Below are 16,269 nucleotides of genomic sequence, written 5' to 3'. Positions count from 1 at the left end.
TACTCAGCTATCTGCCTTACAGGCTCTTACCTTCATTCCTTTGAAACTACCTGGAGCAAGGACAGGGTCACCTTTTGATCCTTTCTGACCAGGAAGCCCCTGAGTAAAATAGTTTAAAAAAATTTTGAAGAAATACATACATGTATAGTCTTTTTAGTTGCATAATCTGATCAGATAGAGGATGGAACAGCAAGATCCTGAAACCATGTGGCTTTTTTAATGGCAAAATTGGCTGTACTAAGGGACAAAACACATTCCTTGACCAGGTGCTGTGATTCAGAGCTGTATGCCCTCTCAATCACCAAGCCAGAAGTCTGTAAAGGGATGGGGCTTGAATGGGTCTGAAATGTGTTAAAGTCAGAGACTTTACGTCTATTTACAGTACTGGTCTGAACAGCCACATATAACTCATGTAATGGAGAGTTCACTGCTTCACCCCTCACAGGTATAGGTCACTGACAGAACCTTTGTCTAGGACAGAGGTTAGTAAAATTTTATGAAAAGAACCAGATAGTAAATAATTTAAGCTTTGTGGGTCATATCTAGACTCTGTTTTATACTCTTCTTCTTTTTTTTTTTTTTTAAAAAAAAAAAAAAAAAAAAACAGGCCACAAGCCAAAGGCCACATGGGCAAGTTTGTAGACCCCTGGTCTAAAAGATGTCTACAAAACTACCTTCATCCTGTACTTCTACCACACAACTTCAGCTTCAAAGCCTGTCTAAGAGGCTGGTGTATCTCATTGCTAACATGCAAAATAGTTCAAAGTACCCAACCCCAATCTTTCAACTAGATTTTTTTGTTGTCTTAATGGCAGATGCTGGTTAATATCTGCTAGAGTTTGTACTCCCGGGTATCATCAATGTCCCTACACCTAAGGGGAAGTCAGGATTAGTGTTTGCAGTAGGGTTAAGCTTTGTTGACTGAAGCATTTATTTAATGATTGATTCCTTCAGCACAGGAATTATTGGTATCATAAAACAACAATGTGGTCCCAGAAGCAGAAACCAGTTTTTTTCCTAATACTGCCTGTTTCACCTTATTCTTGTGGCCACTACTCTCTTCAAAAAAGCTTCAAAGAAGCCGACTGAATGATATGTTTGGTATTCAACAAAGGGTCCACCTCAGCTTAGTAAAATACATGCCCAAGTTTTTATTTAGGCTTGAGGTTAAGTTTAGAGACAGGACTAGGATTTTCCTCTGTCCTTTGTCAGAGGATATTTATTACCTGAAAATTTATTTTCTCCCGCTAGGGGGCAGCATGTCTTTGCTTTGCTGGATTTCCATGGAAATGTTTTGTTCTATCCCTGGTTGCCATGGCAACCTTTAGAGAACTTTGCAACTCACTTAGTTCATCCTATGTCAGCAATACATCTTTCCTTACCTCCCCTCATCCCCCAGCATATTGGTTTGGTCCTTATATGCCAATCTGGGGCATGTGCTTTGTCTGTCTATCTCATTTTCTCACATGTATACCCACACTCCAACCTGGTCACTGAAGGTGGTGGTGCTGCTTTTCCGAAGAAGTGTCAACTAATGCATGTAGCTATGAAATATGTCTAATTAAATGACTAGATTACCCTAAATTGTTAATTTTTATGTGGTTAATGACGTGGTTACAATTTTCAGACAAATAAAATTGGCTTGATAACTGATTGAATATAGTAGATAATGGATAGTTTGACTGTTTAAGGGCTTCCAAGTGTTAAACAAATACATTCTCAATTCTGAATTACTTCATAGTCGCTACTTAAATAATAATAAGCCAATTTTCCTTTTTGAGACATTTAACAAAATTTGCCTCTTCTAATCCCATTCCCTTCTTCTCTAAAAACCATGCTAGAATTTAAAATTGGAAGAGTTTAATTTGTCATCTACATTTTAGTTTTTTTATTCTATAGATAATAAGAGAAGCAGACGTTCTGCTGTCAAGACAGTCCATGTTATTGTTGGCCATTCTTTTCAGGGATGATGCTTAATGTCATTTGTGCATTGTATAAGGAATGTTGTTTATCAGTATATAGACCTACCGTTAGTAGAAGTGATGTACGGCAGGCTTTCTTGCATAATATGTATTGTAAGTTTCCTTCCTATAGTGTTATTATGCTTCCGATTCTTTTAAATAAAGCTAGTTTTTAAGGAGAAAAAAAAAGGAATATTCTAATGGATGGTGTGGTTTCTAGTTAAATATCTCAGATTGGTACCCTCATTAGTTTAGATTATTTCAAGGGAGGTCAAGAATGGGTCTGAAATGTGTTATTTTTCTCTTTCTAGCCACTTGTAAAATCAGCCTGTAAGGGCATTCATTGTATTTACTAAAGATCCCTTAGATAAAAATATCTGAGCCCTATCTGGATGAATGAAATTAAATAAAAGTGGTGACACTGCGATCCAATAAATACCTTATCAATACCATAACCAAGGGTTATAATGTGGGAGTGTAGCCACAAACTCTGTCACTATAGAGTAGGGTTTCTCAACCTCAGCATTATTGACACTTTGAGCCAAATGATTCCTTGATGTTGGGGAGGGGGGCTGTCTTGTGCCAGTAGCCCACCACCAGTTGTGACACCTCAAAATATCAATAGTAATTGCCAAATGTTCCCTGAGGAGCAAAAATCACCCCTGGTTAAAAACCACTGGTATAGACAAAGCTTGCAAGCTCTTTAGGTTTTAGTTAGTGGTTCCATGATCCCATATATGGCTTCCAAACATTCCTCAATATCATCTGATATGGGACCATGACAAATAGCCCAAGTGTGTATTTCGCCATGAAATTTACTACAGCTTTTTAACAGTCTTGCCAACTTCACAAGCGGCATTAAAAAAAGGCAACCCTAAGCAGTGTAGCATGTGCATACCCCACTGCAACTGGTATTCTTCTTTAGACTTTTACTGTGGTGGTGCTGCCAGTATTGACTCCTACATTGGACACGGGTCTGTAGTGGCTGCCCCACAAAATCTTAATGAGGTTTCCAGAGAGACAGAAAAAGGGCATACTTGGAGACAAGCAAAGCCATTTGAAATAAAATGCAAATATCTGGCAGCATACAGGTGGTCCGAGAAGCCCAGGATAGCCATCAGGGCCTGGAAATCCAACAGCTCCTTGAGTTCCATTACAGCCGTCCAGACCAGGTGGGCCTCTGGGGCCTGGCTGTCCAGGGTGGCCCTGTTCAAAGAGAAAAGAAGGGATCAAGTTAGCCACAGGACTGTCAGCTACTCTAAATGGCTCCACAGTGAGAAAAGTCAAGCATGCTATCCAACTCTGGCTCCTTGTTTACTCCCTTAGCCCCATCACATATGTTTGCATGTCTTTCCTTTATACTCAAGCATATGAGTCTAATCACAGTTAAGTGTTGCCCCTCCCAAAAAGATCAATGCTTTAATAAGGATCAAACTGAAACCAAAGTGATCAAGTATGAACAGATGGGATACACAAGGTGTTACAACTTTACCTTCCTTGTGTACAAAGATGTACTAAAATTGGGCTTAGCTGTCTGGCAGCTGAACTGATACCAACAGGGAATCATGCCAGGCCTTGGGATTCCTCAGGCCAGACAGAACCTGAGCAGCCTGGCATGACTTTCAGTATTGGAAGCTCTTCATGGGAAATGATGCTGGATTTTGGTTAACAGAGCAGAAGCAGTTCCCACAGCACCTCCTCTCCTGAAGGTTGCTTGGTCCAAAATAAGCAAGTTCTGCAAGAATCACATTTTCAATATCATTTTATCATGCTCACACATCAGGCTATTGCTGCAGTGAGAAAACTGCATGTTTTCCTCTTCTCCATACTAACTACTGAGGCAGTTGTTTTGCTGGGGAATTGGTAATCATTCTCATACAGTTCATCTGAATTCAATAATTTCCCAGGGTGGGCCTTCCTTGGTACATAGAGTCTACCGTTTTGTAGAGAAAATATCTTTTTTAATCCATCAAAAGTCAATTGTGTGATGGGCATGCAGGAAAGAGGCGACCAGAAAGACCAGACAGGTCAATACAAGGTAGATTTCCCCCTTGCTGACCCAAACCACTTTAAAAGCCATATATATATATATATATATATATATATGATTTGAGGGAAATATGCCATATGTTCAAAAATGAACATTTCAAGTTATTAAAGGAAACAATCTTTTATCAAATTCTTATAGAGAAAATACTCTATAGACTTCTGTTTTATTTTCGTTGTTATTATAGTCGTAAGAGCTAGACAGACTGTTAATACAAAAGTGTGAGTCTAGACTACTGGACTCATAGAATTCTAAGTCCAGAGGAATGGTCAATAAACTTGTCTTTACAATAAAGTTGTAGCAATCTGTGCCTCTGCAGACTCAGGTGATGATTTTTTAATTGCACTGGGGAAGCTGATTTACTCTTGTTTGCCCTGAAGATCCACACTCTATCTCCCCCAGATCTGTGTCCTGGGAGCTTGGCTTCTATAGACTGTACCACCTAGGCTCCCTTTCCCTCTGTCTTCCAGTTGTATTTGGCCACTGGGAGACAGACTGGAGAGATCAAAGCAGGAAGAGAAAGACACAGGTTATTTATTTCCCCCGTGGTCTCCCTCCTTGGCTATATTCCAGGGAAATGGACAAATTACTCCATAGTCTTAGCTCCTTTTCAGGAACAGCTATTTCATGGTTCCAGATCTCTCTGGATTCCAGTATTAACATTCCATTTTTTTCCCTTTCAGGTCTAAGGGTAGCTTTGAGTTAATCATTCCACTATCCATTGTTGTTTCCCTTAATCTTTCCCACTTCCATTAAATACACCCTTCATTCAATTCTACTCAGCTAAACCCTTCAGGTGAGGTGTCTGTTTCCTGCTGGGATCCATATCATCCCTATTATAAAATGTCCCAGCCAAACTTGCTGGGGGTTATCTCTCAGCTAGGTTACAGGGATAAATTGAGGCAAAACAACAGGCTGACTCAGTACCAGGAGTCTTCCTTACTCCAGAGCCCTTGGTTCTGTTTGACACCAAAACTTTTGTCTGGATAGTTAACCTTTGGAATCCACATCTTTTACTGAGGCCTGAACCTTTTCTAGTTTTATTGCATGAACTCCTGATATTTCCTACCTGTAGGATTTCAGGGATACCTGTTTACACTTTCCTACCTTAGCTGAATTCTCTGGAAGTTAATCTCTGACCTCTGACTCAGATCAATCAGCCCCCTTTCATCCAGCTGATACCAAGGAATGGGTAGAGAAGGCCTATTTTAAGCCAGTTAGACTTGTGCTCCAATCTGCTTGAGCCTCAGTTCCCTCATGCGTCAAATGGTGATGAATAATACCTACCTTATAGAGTGATTGTTAGCATTAAAAGTGAATAATGCCACCCTATTGGGTTATGGTTCAAATAAGTGAGTCTAGGTTTACTAAGTAGGAGCTTAATAGTCTTCTCTCAGTCAAGTCAGCAAGGATAAACCTCAGGGCTGAGCTCTACTTCCTCTCAGTTCTCAGAACCACAGAAGTTCTGGCATATTGCCCTTTCTTCTTATAGCTAATGATTTTACATATGTGTGTGCCAACCTTCCAAGAGCATATACCTCTTTGAGGGAAGAAACCATAGTGCTATATTGCCTCAAGGGACTGAGCACATGGAATAGGAGGATCTGTTGTATTCCAGAAGAACCAAAGCAATGTTCCTCAGAACCCAGTTTCAAAGGAAAAGTTGCCATTTGGTGAATGGTATGTGTTCACTTTGAGGATATAAATCTCATGTGCTCATTTACAAGTCTCCAGGCAAGGAACTAAAGATTTGGGATTCACTCCACGGGGAAAGCTAAACATAAATTACCAAGTGAAAACCTCTGCTCCCAACTTCTTTGAACTGAAAACATTTGATAAACACACATTTTTTGTGGATGCCAACAGCTGGGATATCATTAAAAGCCACAGCCCTACTGTCCCTAGTCTATGTTGTTCTAATGTTGACTATCCTAGGAATGCTTGTTTGCTCACTCTCTTGATTAGGTGCTGTGCCCCTTAGTGCAAAGACTTAGGTTATCATGAAGTAACGACTCATCCACTCATGTTGAAATTGTCTACATAACAGCAAAAAAGGAGTTTTAAGACCAAAACTAGTGACACATATGTTAACAATCGGCTAATATTAAGAGGGGAAGCAGATCTGTGCAGTGATCCAGTTTAGCAAGATGTGTTGGGAAAGCTGTTGGTTTCAGCCAAATTGCTTAATATGTGTTACTGAAAGTTGAACAAAACAATCAATCTGACTGGGCCTATCATGTGTGTCTGTGTTTTTCTGTCTTAGGGAGTCCTGATAGTCTAAGAACTATTGCTAGGCACTATTGCTAGGCACTAGAGGTTGGAGTCAGCCTCCCCCCAACACCTTTAGAGTGTTTATGCATAGTTTAGTCATGGGCCTCTGGGGCTTCTCAGAGGAACAGAAATTATAATTTGTGCTTTCAAGGAGCTGGATGAGACTATCACAAAAGACTATCCATCACTAAGTCCCATGGGGCTGTAGGCAGTGAGGAGCTAGAGTATTTGAGACAGTTACCAATCACTCCTGGGAGACTAGAGATGGAAGGAGGAGATAAGCACTGAACAGAAGATGTTCAATAAATACTTCTTGATGGCTGGAAGAGAGAGAAACAACAAGAAAGAGGGATTTTATGGAGCACTGAGATCTGGAGCCTGCAACTAGGATAATCACAAGTCAAAAGAAAACACATACAACCTTTGGTCAAGGAAAGGGCCAAGGGAGTGTGGACTTCTACTGGGAGCAGGAAGCTCATTTAGAGGGTCTGAACAGCCGCAACTCATTCTGTCAAGCAATGAGGCCTCAAAGAGAAGTGATCAATTCCTGCAAGCTCTAGGGCTCTCTTGTCCACAAGTTGCAGGCAAGAGTATTCAGCTGGACTCTGGGGCAGGTTCCAGCTCAGAACTGGAAACAGCCTCAGCCTCACAGGATTCACTTCCTTCCAGCTCCCATTAAAACAAGACTGAAGGAGGAAGGGCATACTAAGATGATAAGCTCCAAGTCCCCAACTCATCTCTGGCAAAGCAAGGTCCACAGGATGAATGGAAAAGGCTGCCTCCAATTTGCTAGTTTCCTTTACCCAGTGGCTCCCAGAAGACACATATTCTGAGTGGACACTCTGGCTAAAAGGGCCATAGGAACATAGCCATAAGAAAATGCCAGGAGACATCATAAAATGATGGCCAACCCCATCCGCTTATTTTCCCACTGGTCTATTTCTGGGCATTTTGCAGACTTTGCAGTTGAATAAAATGCAGAAGTCTGGTGACCGACTTGTTGATACATGCAACAGATATGAGGTAAGTGAGCCTTTGATTCTTCAAATCCATAAATGTCTACTAGATCAGAGGAGGCAATGAATCAAATAATATTATCTTTAAGGGCAGAGTCACATGATTCCTCTGTATCCCCATGGTTGAGTGCTAACAGATAGCAGGGGCACATTAAACGTCTATAGATTGGCAAAAAGAGATTTGAACCCCTTTTCCTGATACTAGATGATTATTGAGCATAACACAAAAGCTGTTAATTATAGGGCCTCCAAAAATTGTGCTTTGATAAGGTTTAGAACAACCTCTGAGTGGCTGTTGAAAGGATAAAAGCAGGCTCTAGAATCTCCCTCAAATGGAGGAGCTGCACTTTTTTCCTGTTCTCTATGCTGAGATTCTGTTCTCTTAAACAAGATTGAAAACCACTACTGTAAACAAACATAGCCCAGGCTATGGCTTAAATATATAGAGAAGGGTCAAAGGGGAAAACTGAAAAATGATAGCCAGTAAGTTCCAAATATTCTGTTATAGGGAACATCACTGAATAAAGGCTGGTGCAATGCTACCATGGAATCGCCAGAGGTGGGATAGGTGCAGATATAGGATGAAAATAGAGAAACGAAGGGATTAAGCTGGATGGATGGAAAAAAGAAATGTCTGCAAGTTCCAAACCTTCCACTTATCTTGGGCAGAGCAGAGGCCCACAGGATAAATTTTGCAAAAGGCTGCCTCCAAGTGATCTTTGGAGTATCACTTTGTGAAAACGTTAAAGGAAAATTAACTCTGAAATGAGGTATGGCTGAAGAGAACAAATTATGAAATGAAATGTGTCAAAATATCATGAAGGACTTTACCCTCTAATTTCATGTACCATCTTTATTTCCCTATGAGGACATATATGCTCCAATGTGGCTCTGTCTCTACACCTTAGAACCAGTGCTTCATCTCCAATCAAAGCTCTCTCAACCCACAAGACCTAACTCATGCTGGCTAAGATATTGATGGTTACGGGCTACACAAGTCCCTCCACTCTCCAATCATCCGACATAGGGCTGCTTGGGCCTGAATCCAAGGGCAACTGTGTGTGACCACTGCCCTTTAAACCTCACCACACATATCTTAACACTTGTTCCTAAGCATGCTTGCATGACACAGGATGTTGCTAAGGCCAAAATGTCTGAAACACGATGCAGAACCTAAAGGAGGATATGAAAAGTGCACTGTAGATACACTCACCGGAATCCCATTGATGCCAAGAAAGCCAGGAACTCCCATGGGACCCTAAAAAAGGAGCAGGGAGAGGAATGTAAGACACAATCAAATTGATGTTCATTAGACTCAGTAGGTTTGTTTATGAGAGTCAATGGCCTACATTTTTAAGAAGTGTTTTGTATCCCCCTCCCCATATTGTATCGCCTTGATTCCTACTGCAGTTTCAAGTGACCATTTACCTCTACCTAAGGCTTTAGACAGGTCTGTGTTCTGAAACCAGTTCTTGTTTTAGGGAGTAGAGTCTAGGTTTTAAAATTAAGGCTCACTATTACCTGCTGCCATCTGGGGAAAACTGGAGGACCTTGAATGACCTAATCACAAGTTTCTCTCTCCATTATGCTTCTATAGATAAGATTCCCTAGCCAAACAACTCTCCTTATCAAGTGGACCAGGTGCAATTCCTGCTCATCCCCTGGAATAGCAGTTTTAATTTCTTGCTGGCCCACTGGATTATTCAAATAAGCCAATTGTATCCACCTTCAGGAACCAGGGTCACTCTGCCTTATTGATACTACAAAGTCTGCTTTTGCAGCCTCTTCTTGTTCCCAAGTGCTATTCCTATGTGGCCCTATGTGGCGTGTGGTATCCTCCTCCCCTGAGCTGTGAGTATATGTGATTAATAAATTGCTGTCAATTTCATATGCCCAGTGTCAGGTGTCATGTCTTTGGTCATTCCCATGATCCTAGTGTGGGAATCCTTCCCTCACCAACAGGGTGAATAGAAGGTGATTAAAATAGTTAGGGAACATAAACTGAGCTGCTGAATAGTCAGCCCGCCGCCGTGACATTATCACTCTTGTTTCTTGCAGATCTTCCCCTGTATTTGTGACCTAGATTTCTTCTAAGCACTCTGACCCCTTTCTTCCCAGTATCCTTGCTTGGATTCCTGATCTCTGTTGCCCAGGTGATTCGACTTCTGATCCATGCACAGTTCAAACCCACTTGACTTCCTACCGCAGTGAGCCCATTTGTCTAGCAAATAGCTAATATATTTACTTTATGGTGTGCTTGCTATGGGAGTCCTTCCAGAAGTGGGCTAATCCACCAGCAAGCCATCACCCATCCCATCTCTTATTAAAATGTGCAGCCTGGGCTGCGCGTGGTGGCTCATGCTTGTAATCCCAGCACTTTGGGAGGCTGAGGCAGGCAGATCACAAGGTCAGTTCGAGATCAGCATGGCCAACATGGTGAAACCCCGTCTCTACTGAAAATGCAAAAATTAGCTGGGCATGGTGGCAAGCACCTGTAATCCAGCTACTCGGGAGGCTGAGGCAGAAGAATCGTTTGAACCCAGGAGGCAGAGGTTGCAGTGAGCTGAGATTGCGCCATTGCACTCCAGCCTGGGTGAAAGGGTGAGACTCCATCTCAAAAAAAAAAAAAAAAAAAATTCAGCCTTGCACCGAACTACTCAGGAATGACATTATTTCCACAAATGAGCAGAACTGGGATGGAGAACTTCTTATCTTTACATTTGTGGCCCATGCATCAAAGGGAAATCAAGCTTTGGTGGTCTTACCTTATCTCCTTTTGGTCCATAAGGTCCCAGAGGGCCTGGGGAACCCCTTTCTCCTTTCAATCCCGATAAACCAGTAGAGCCAGTGAATCCTTGAGGACCTGTTGGACCTTGAATTCCAATTGGTCCAGGTCGCCCCTAAGGTGGACAGAAGGAGTGCAATTAGTCAATAGAAAACTTAGCATTAATACTTCTCATTTTCCCATGCACAAAGAGCACTGTCATCACTTCACTGAATAATTTTGGCTAAGAGATCAGTGAGGCATGCCAAAGTTCCAGACGTGGATCAGAAAAGGCTATTTTAGGGGCTGCTAAGCTTATTTGGATAGAACACATTTTATAAGCACATTTAATAAGATTCATGTGCACCAGGATCCTTCAACTTTGTACTTCTTAGGAGATTAGTTATTCAGGCTGGATAATATTGTCCTCTTCCTAGTTAATGCCAGGCCATCCATCAGATTGTCAAAATAGTGAAAGAACAAAACACTGGAGAGCATCATGACATTTTATAACTCACATCCAAATGGCCAACCACATGCTTGCAGTGAAGTCCAGAAATGGCTGTGCCTAAAGAACATTGCCCCTGGGGGCCAGTGTGGGCCCAGTAACCTACAAGCTGACCAACATGCAAGAGCTCCTCTTTGTTGGAAGATCCCAGGACTCTATCACCGCACCTGGTAGCAGACAGTCACAGGGAAAACACACAGACACACGCACATATACACACATGAATTACTTATTTGTTCTTTCTTCCTATCCCTCTCTCCTCTCCTCTCCAATCTGTAAAGTGTTGAATGTGTAAAATACAAGGAGCCTGAGAATATCTATTAAGTATCAATTATGATAGCAAGAGGGAGCAGGCTGAGGATTTTAAATGTCCTGCATATAAAATGTCTGTAACAATTAAGTCTGAGAGTTCAGACTGACATTTTAAAGTGGACTGAGACTGAGCATTAACCCCAGTAGGTGCAACACAGGCAGGCTGGTTTATCATTTAGAATAAATCCCAGTAGGGACTAAATTTTCTTGGCAGAGCAATGAAAACCATTAGTAATATGCATTATCTCTCAGAGAACACAACACCATATGAAGTAGAAAGTCCATTTTCATAAACGCTTCTCATCTCCACCTCTTGGCCCCTTTACTGACTGTCCACAGTTTCTTACAAATTGCTGAAAAACTTTGAAAAGAAGCCCATTAAGCATGCCTTTTACTATTCACCTTCAAGATTTACTTTTTAAAAGGTCGAAAATAGGACAGATGCCTTATGCTGTGGCTACAGTTATATACTGGAGATGCAAGTGGCCACCAGCTGTGATGATCCTTTAGAGTATAATTTCAAGTGTCAGTCAGGCCCACGAAGACCTAGGACCCTTTCAAGAAAGTAAACGATGCTCTGTCCAAGGAAATGCAATTCTCTCAGGCACCACCTACCACTTAGCCTTTCCCACTACCCAACATGTGGCTGACAGAAAATGATAGGTTGTAAACTGTTTAACAGGCTTCATTCTGGGAATGATGGGGATGGAGTAAGTTTTCACTTTTTAGGCTCCTACCTCCCATTGTTGGAGCTTTGTTTACAGTGGTTCTGTTATTATTATTGTTATTTTCACAAAATCAATAAATATGTATGTAAATATGTATATGTGTATATAATATATATTAATAACGTAAAAAGAAAAAGAGTACTTAAAAGAATAGTGCTGTGGTGCTGTTGACAATGAGTGAGGAGGTCGAAAATGTGGGCCTACATCAATGATAGACTGGATAAAGAAAATGTGGCACATATACACCATGGAATACTATGCAGTCATAAAAAAGAATGAGTTCATGTCCTTTGCAGGACATGGATGAAACTGGAAACCATCATTCTCAGCAAACTAACACAGGAACAGAACACCAAACACCGCATGTTCTCACTCATGAGTGGGAGTTGAACAATGAGAACATATGGGCATAGGGAGGGGAACATCACATAATGGGGCTTGGCAGGGGGTGGGGGGCAAGGGGAGGGATAGCATTAGAATAAATACCTAATGTAGATGACAGGTTGATGGGTGCAGCAAACTACCATGGCACGTGTATACCTAAGCAACAAACCTGCACGTTCTACACATGTACCCCAGAACTTATAGTATAATAAAAAAAATGTGGGCCTAGGTTTCAAGATGAATGTATATAAAACCACAGCAAATAGTACAAATTTGGAATAGAGTCTAAGTTCTGCAGGAACACAAAAAAAGAGCTGGCCATGGAAGGTTTGTGGAATGCTCACATTTTGCCCATGGCTGGGAAAGTCATGAAGTCATGGGTCACATTGGAAAGGTTGATTGGAAAGATTCCAGCTGAAGTGGGCTTGGAAAGCACAGCAGGAAAGCTGCAGACTTGATGTGGCAGGACACAGGGAACCCTCAGAGGCTTGGGAACAGGGAAGAGTTGGGAGAAGAGTGGCCTTTCAGGGCTGAAAGTCATCAAGGAGCATTCAGGATAACATGTGAGTGTCAGCATGAGGCCAGGGCTGCCTGCCTGAGGCTGGGACAAGGGATGCAGATAAGAACCAGCTGTTGAGGAGGAGGGATCTGCTTGATGGGAGAATGGAGGGAAGGATGGGCTTGCGGAGGTCGTGTTATTATTAGCAGAGAGGATCCAGTCAGGGCACTGAATGCTTGACCCAAATCTGAGCCCTGCCAAAAGTTTTCCTGCATCAAGGCAGGGAAGGGGAAGAGCACAATAAATCATTGAACAGTTACTGAGAGAGCAGGTTGTGATGTGGCCCAGTCCCATCCTGCTCACACCATTAGAGAGAAGAGTCCCAGCAGCACCCGGCATGGGCACAGGAACTGGCACCCTCTACCTCTGGTGCTTTATCTTTGCAAGCACATGCTTATCAGCAAGGGTTAGCAAGGAGACTTAGGAGGGAGGCAACTCGAGGGCTGGACCTAATAGGAACTCTGATTCCATGCAGAAAAGGCAGGGTCCCACAGCCCACTTCCTTTCTCCTGGCTTGGTGGACCTGCAGTATTTCTTGACTCCTCTGTTCCAGCCAGAAAGTTGAAAGGAACTCTCTCCTAAAGAACTCACAGGTATTTAAAAAATTAGAATTGTTTTTCCAAATGGGTGTTTGAAAAGGCACCCCCAGAGGAACATGCACTTCTGGGCTGGCCCTGAGTCCTGGCTTGGGTTGATGGGTGTGCCAGCAGCCCAGCTTGAAACCTCTCACATTGAATCAAGGGCCAGAAGCAGGGCCTGTGGGAAGTCTCCAGGATTCTGCTTGTTCAGAACTGCTTCCTCAGCATGATGTGAGGTCCTTCTGGAGCCCGCAGTCATAGGATATGAGACAAAAAGTCTTCCTATCCACGGAGGTCCTTTCATACAGTGGCACAGAACACCAGGAACAAATGAAGGTGACCAAGAAAATAAAAGTAGACCCATTTCTTCTGTGGTTGTTTTATCATCCAGATACACTTACTTTGAGCTTATAGCTGTATGATCTTTTTTCCTCATCTCTAATGCACAGGATTTCTGTTTCATTACCCATACAGCTAAAGCTTAATATTAACTAAATCAGTGGTGAATTCCCTTCCTTTCCCACCCGACACTATCAGCGACACTTTTCATAATGGCCAGCAGAGGTCAGTGTGAGAACATAGAGACTACACATAAGCAGGTGGGTGGGTGGGCCTCTCCCTCTACAGAGGAAAAGAAATCAAACCAGTGTCAGAGAAGCCACAGAATGTTCGAGTAGGAGGGACCCTTAGAGACCATTCAATCCAGGCTTTATTTTATACATGAAGGGAAAAGAGGCTGAGAGAATAGGAAGGACTTGTTTGGGTCACATAGCTAGTAGAAACGGGATGGAACTAAATAGACTGCCCGCTGCCAGTATGTGACTATTTCCCTGTTTGCCAGTGGCAGATGTCCTATGGGGTCCTTGAGGCTGCCCCTCCACTACCCTGGGCCCGCCCCTGGGACTGTCCCCATCAGTAGGCTGCAGCAGCCAGATGCTCACACATTATTTCTTTCTTCCTAACCCTGATCATTTCACAGAACCAATTTGAAACACCATCACGGTTTGGACTGCTAGCAGAATTTCAATGGGCTTGGACCAATGCCCTGACCTGATACATGTCATTTATTTTGGCAAATAGACCCAGACAGGGCAGAAGGAACTCCTCCAAGTCTTTCCAATGAGCTCTCCTGCTTCCATCTGCTCAGGATTTTAAATATGCACATCAGGGTCTAATTCTCAAGGGAATGAGTTGGGACTTGTGCTTTAGGCCAGGAACTGCAGGTCTGCAACCATAGCCCAGGCCGGCTGCCTCCTGCCAACCACAGTGAGTTGGGATCAGTGTGCAGTTTATGGTGACCTCTATTCAGACCCAGATAACTAGGGTAACAGATCCAGAAATGGAGCTGCCTATAAAGTAGTAGATGTATGTAGAAATATCACCTAAGAATCTTAAAAGCATATGCCTCACACTAGACACAACATTAAAACGGGTGGAGGGAGCTTACTTTTCATAACTTAGTCCCTTTCTGCCTTTTTATCCCTCCCTTAAGGTTCCAGTGTTCTTCTCCCATAAAATTAAAATTTGTTCCTGAAGAAGAATCTGAAACACATTCTCACTGAGGCATAAATGACTGACAACAACTTAGAGCTTTACTTTTCCCAGGGGGATTTGTAGAGCAAAGCATTAAGCTAGGGGATGCAAATGGTATTTATGAAGCAGGGAAGGGAGAAGGGTGTGCAAAGGCCTTCCTAAGAATTCAGTTGTATCACAGAAGGTGGGGCAGTGCTGTTAGGTACACTTTAATTGAAGTCTCCTTACTGCCAATTAATAGTTATGTGACCTTGGGCAAGTGACAAAACCATTTTTAGTATCAAGGGCTGAAGTGTAATAATAGCTCTTACGTAGGATTATTGTGAGCATTTAAATGAGTTAATGCATGTAAAACACCTGGCAGATAGAATGAAAGCATCAATTCCCTTTTTCCTTTAGGCATCATTTATGGCAAAATGGAGAGTTTAGGACTGGGAACTCAATGTTCCTTCCCTTAAGTTTCAGTTGGAGATGCACAGACATCATTGAGGAACCCTCTTTGAGGGCAGAGATGTGTGCTTGGGAACAGATGAGCCTGTATGCCAGCACCCCACATCTGTGAGAGCATTTCTCCTTTTACATAGCACTGGTGTCCTGGTTCTCCTGGACACTTGGCTTCTCAGTGTTTGTTTGTCCTCCTCAAGGGCCTTCATCTACATACTAATGACTCCCAAATCTGAACCTCCAGCCCAGATTTCTCTTCTGAGTGTGCCATATCCTTATAGTGAATGACTTACAAGAGATCTCTTGAACTAGATATTCCAACTCAAACCCAGCATGCCCCAAACTGAACCACATTGGCTTCTCCTCAACCCCATTCTTCAAACCAGCTCCCTTCTCTTGAGTTAATGGAGCTAACTCAGTAAATGGCACCATTCATAAACTTGATGGAGCCAGAAACTCAGGGGTCCTCCATGACCCTTCCATTCCCTCATCTCCCACATCCGATCCATTAGCAATGACCATGAATTCTACCTCCAAAATTTAGCTAAAATCTGTTCATTGATCTCTATCCCCATGGTCTTAGTTCATTCAAGTCTTTCTCATGTCTCCCCTAGAGTGTTGCCACAGCCTCCCAAATGGTCCGTGACCTGCAATCTTGCTTTACTCTTTCCTAACCTCCTACCCTAGGGCCTTTTTATGTGCTTTTGTATATGGCTCTGATCTCCTGGCTACCTCTTCTGTATCTTTCAGGCTTTAACCGAGATATCTACCTTCTCCAGGGAGCTTTCTATGATTACCCCCACTTAACAGTGTGGGCTAGGTTGCCTGTGGATGTGTCTATACCTCCCAACAGATTGAACTCCTTGAGGACAGGGCTCATGTCTTACTCTTTACTGAATCACCTGTGCTCAGCACTATGCCTGGTACACAGTGGGCATCAGTAAATGTTTGTTGAATGGAGAAATGATTGAGTGGACATACACACCGAGAAGCCAGTGTCCCAGGTACAGCAATATCTTGTTTGGAAGTCTAAATAGTGTTGAAGAAAAACATCACTTTGTAAAATATTTGAAAAGATTTATTCTGAGCCAAATATGAGTGACTAATGGCCCATGAAACAGCCCTTGGGAGATCCTGAGAACATGTGTCCAAGGTGGTCAGGCC

General features: G+C 42.5%; 1 protein-coding gene across 1 annotated transcript in view; it reads right to left on the bottom strand.

The window, feature by feature from the left end:
- COL4A6 (collagen type IV alpha 6 chain) overlaps positions 1 to 16,269 on the bottom strand; it is a 292,939-nt gene that overhangs the window by 57,846 nt on the left and 218,824 nt on the right. The window contains exons 4-7 of the mRNA XM_012451697.2: positions 10,061 to 10,195; positions 8,509 to 8,553; positions 3,051 to 3,167; positions 31 to 99 (exon numbers count right to left, since the gene is read on the bottom strand). Coding sequence (XP_012307120.2) covers positions 31 to 99; positions 3,051 to 3,167; positions 8,509 to 8,553; positions 10,061 to 10,195 — 366 coding nt within the window. The remainder of the gene's footprint in view (positions 1 to 30; positions 100 to 3,050; positions 3,168 to 8,508; positions 8,554 to 10,060; positions 10,196 to 16,269) is intronic.

This window comes from Aotus nancymaae, unplaced genomic scaffold (assembly GCF_030222135.1).
Source record: "Aotus nancymaae isolate 86718 unplaced genomic scaffold, 86718_ANA_hifiasm-v0.15.2.pri h1tg000004l, whole genome shotgun sequence".
NCBI lineage: Eukaryota > Metazoa > Chordata > Mammalia > Primates > Aotidae > Aotus > Aotus nancymaae.
The sequence above is the reverse complement of the archived record's forward strand: the minus strand, read 5'-3'. Positions and strand labels throughout refer to the sequence as shown.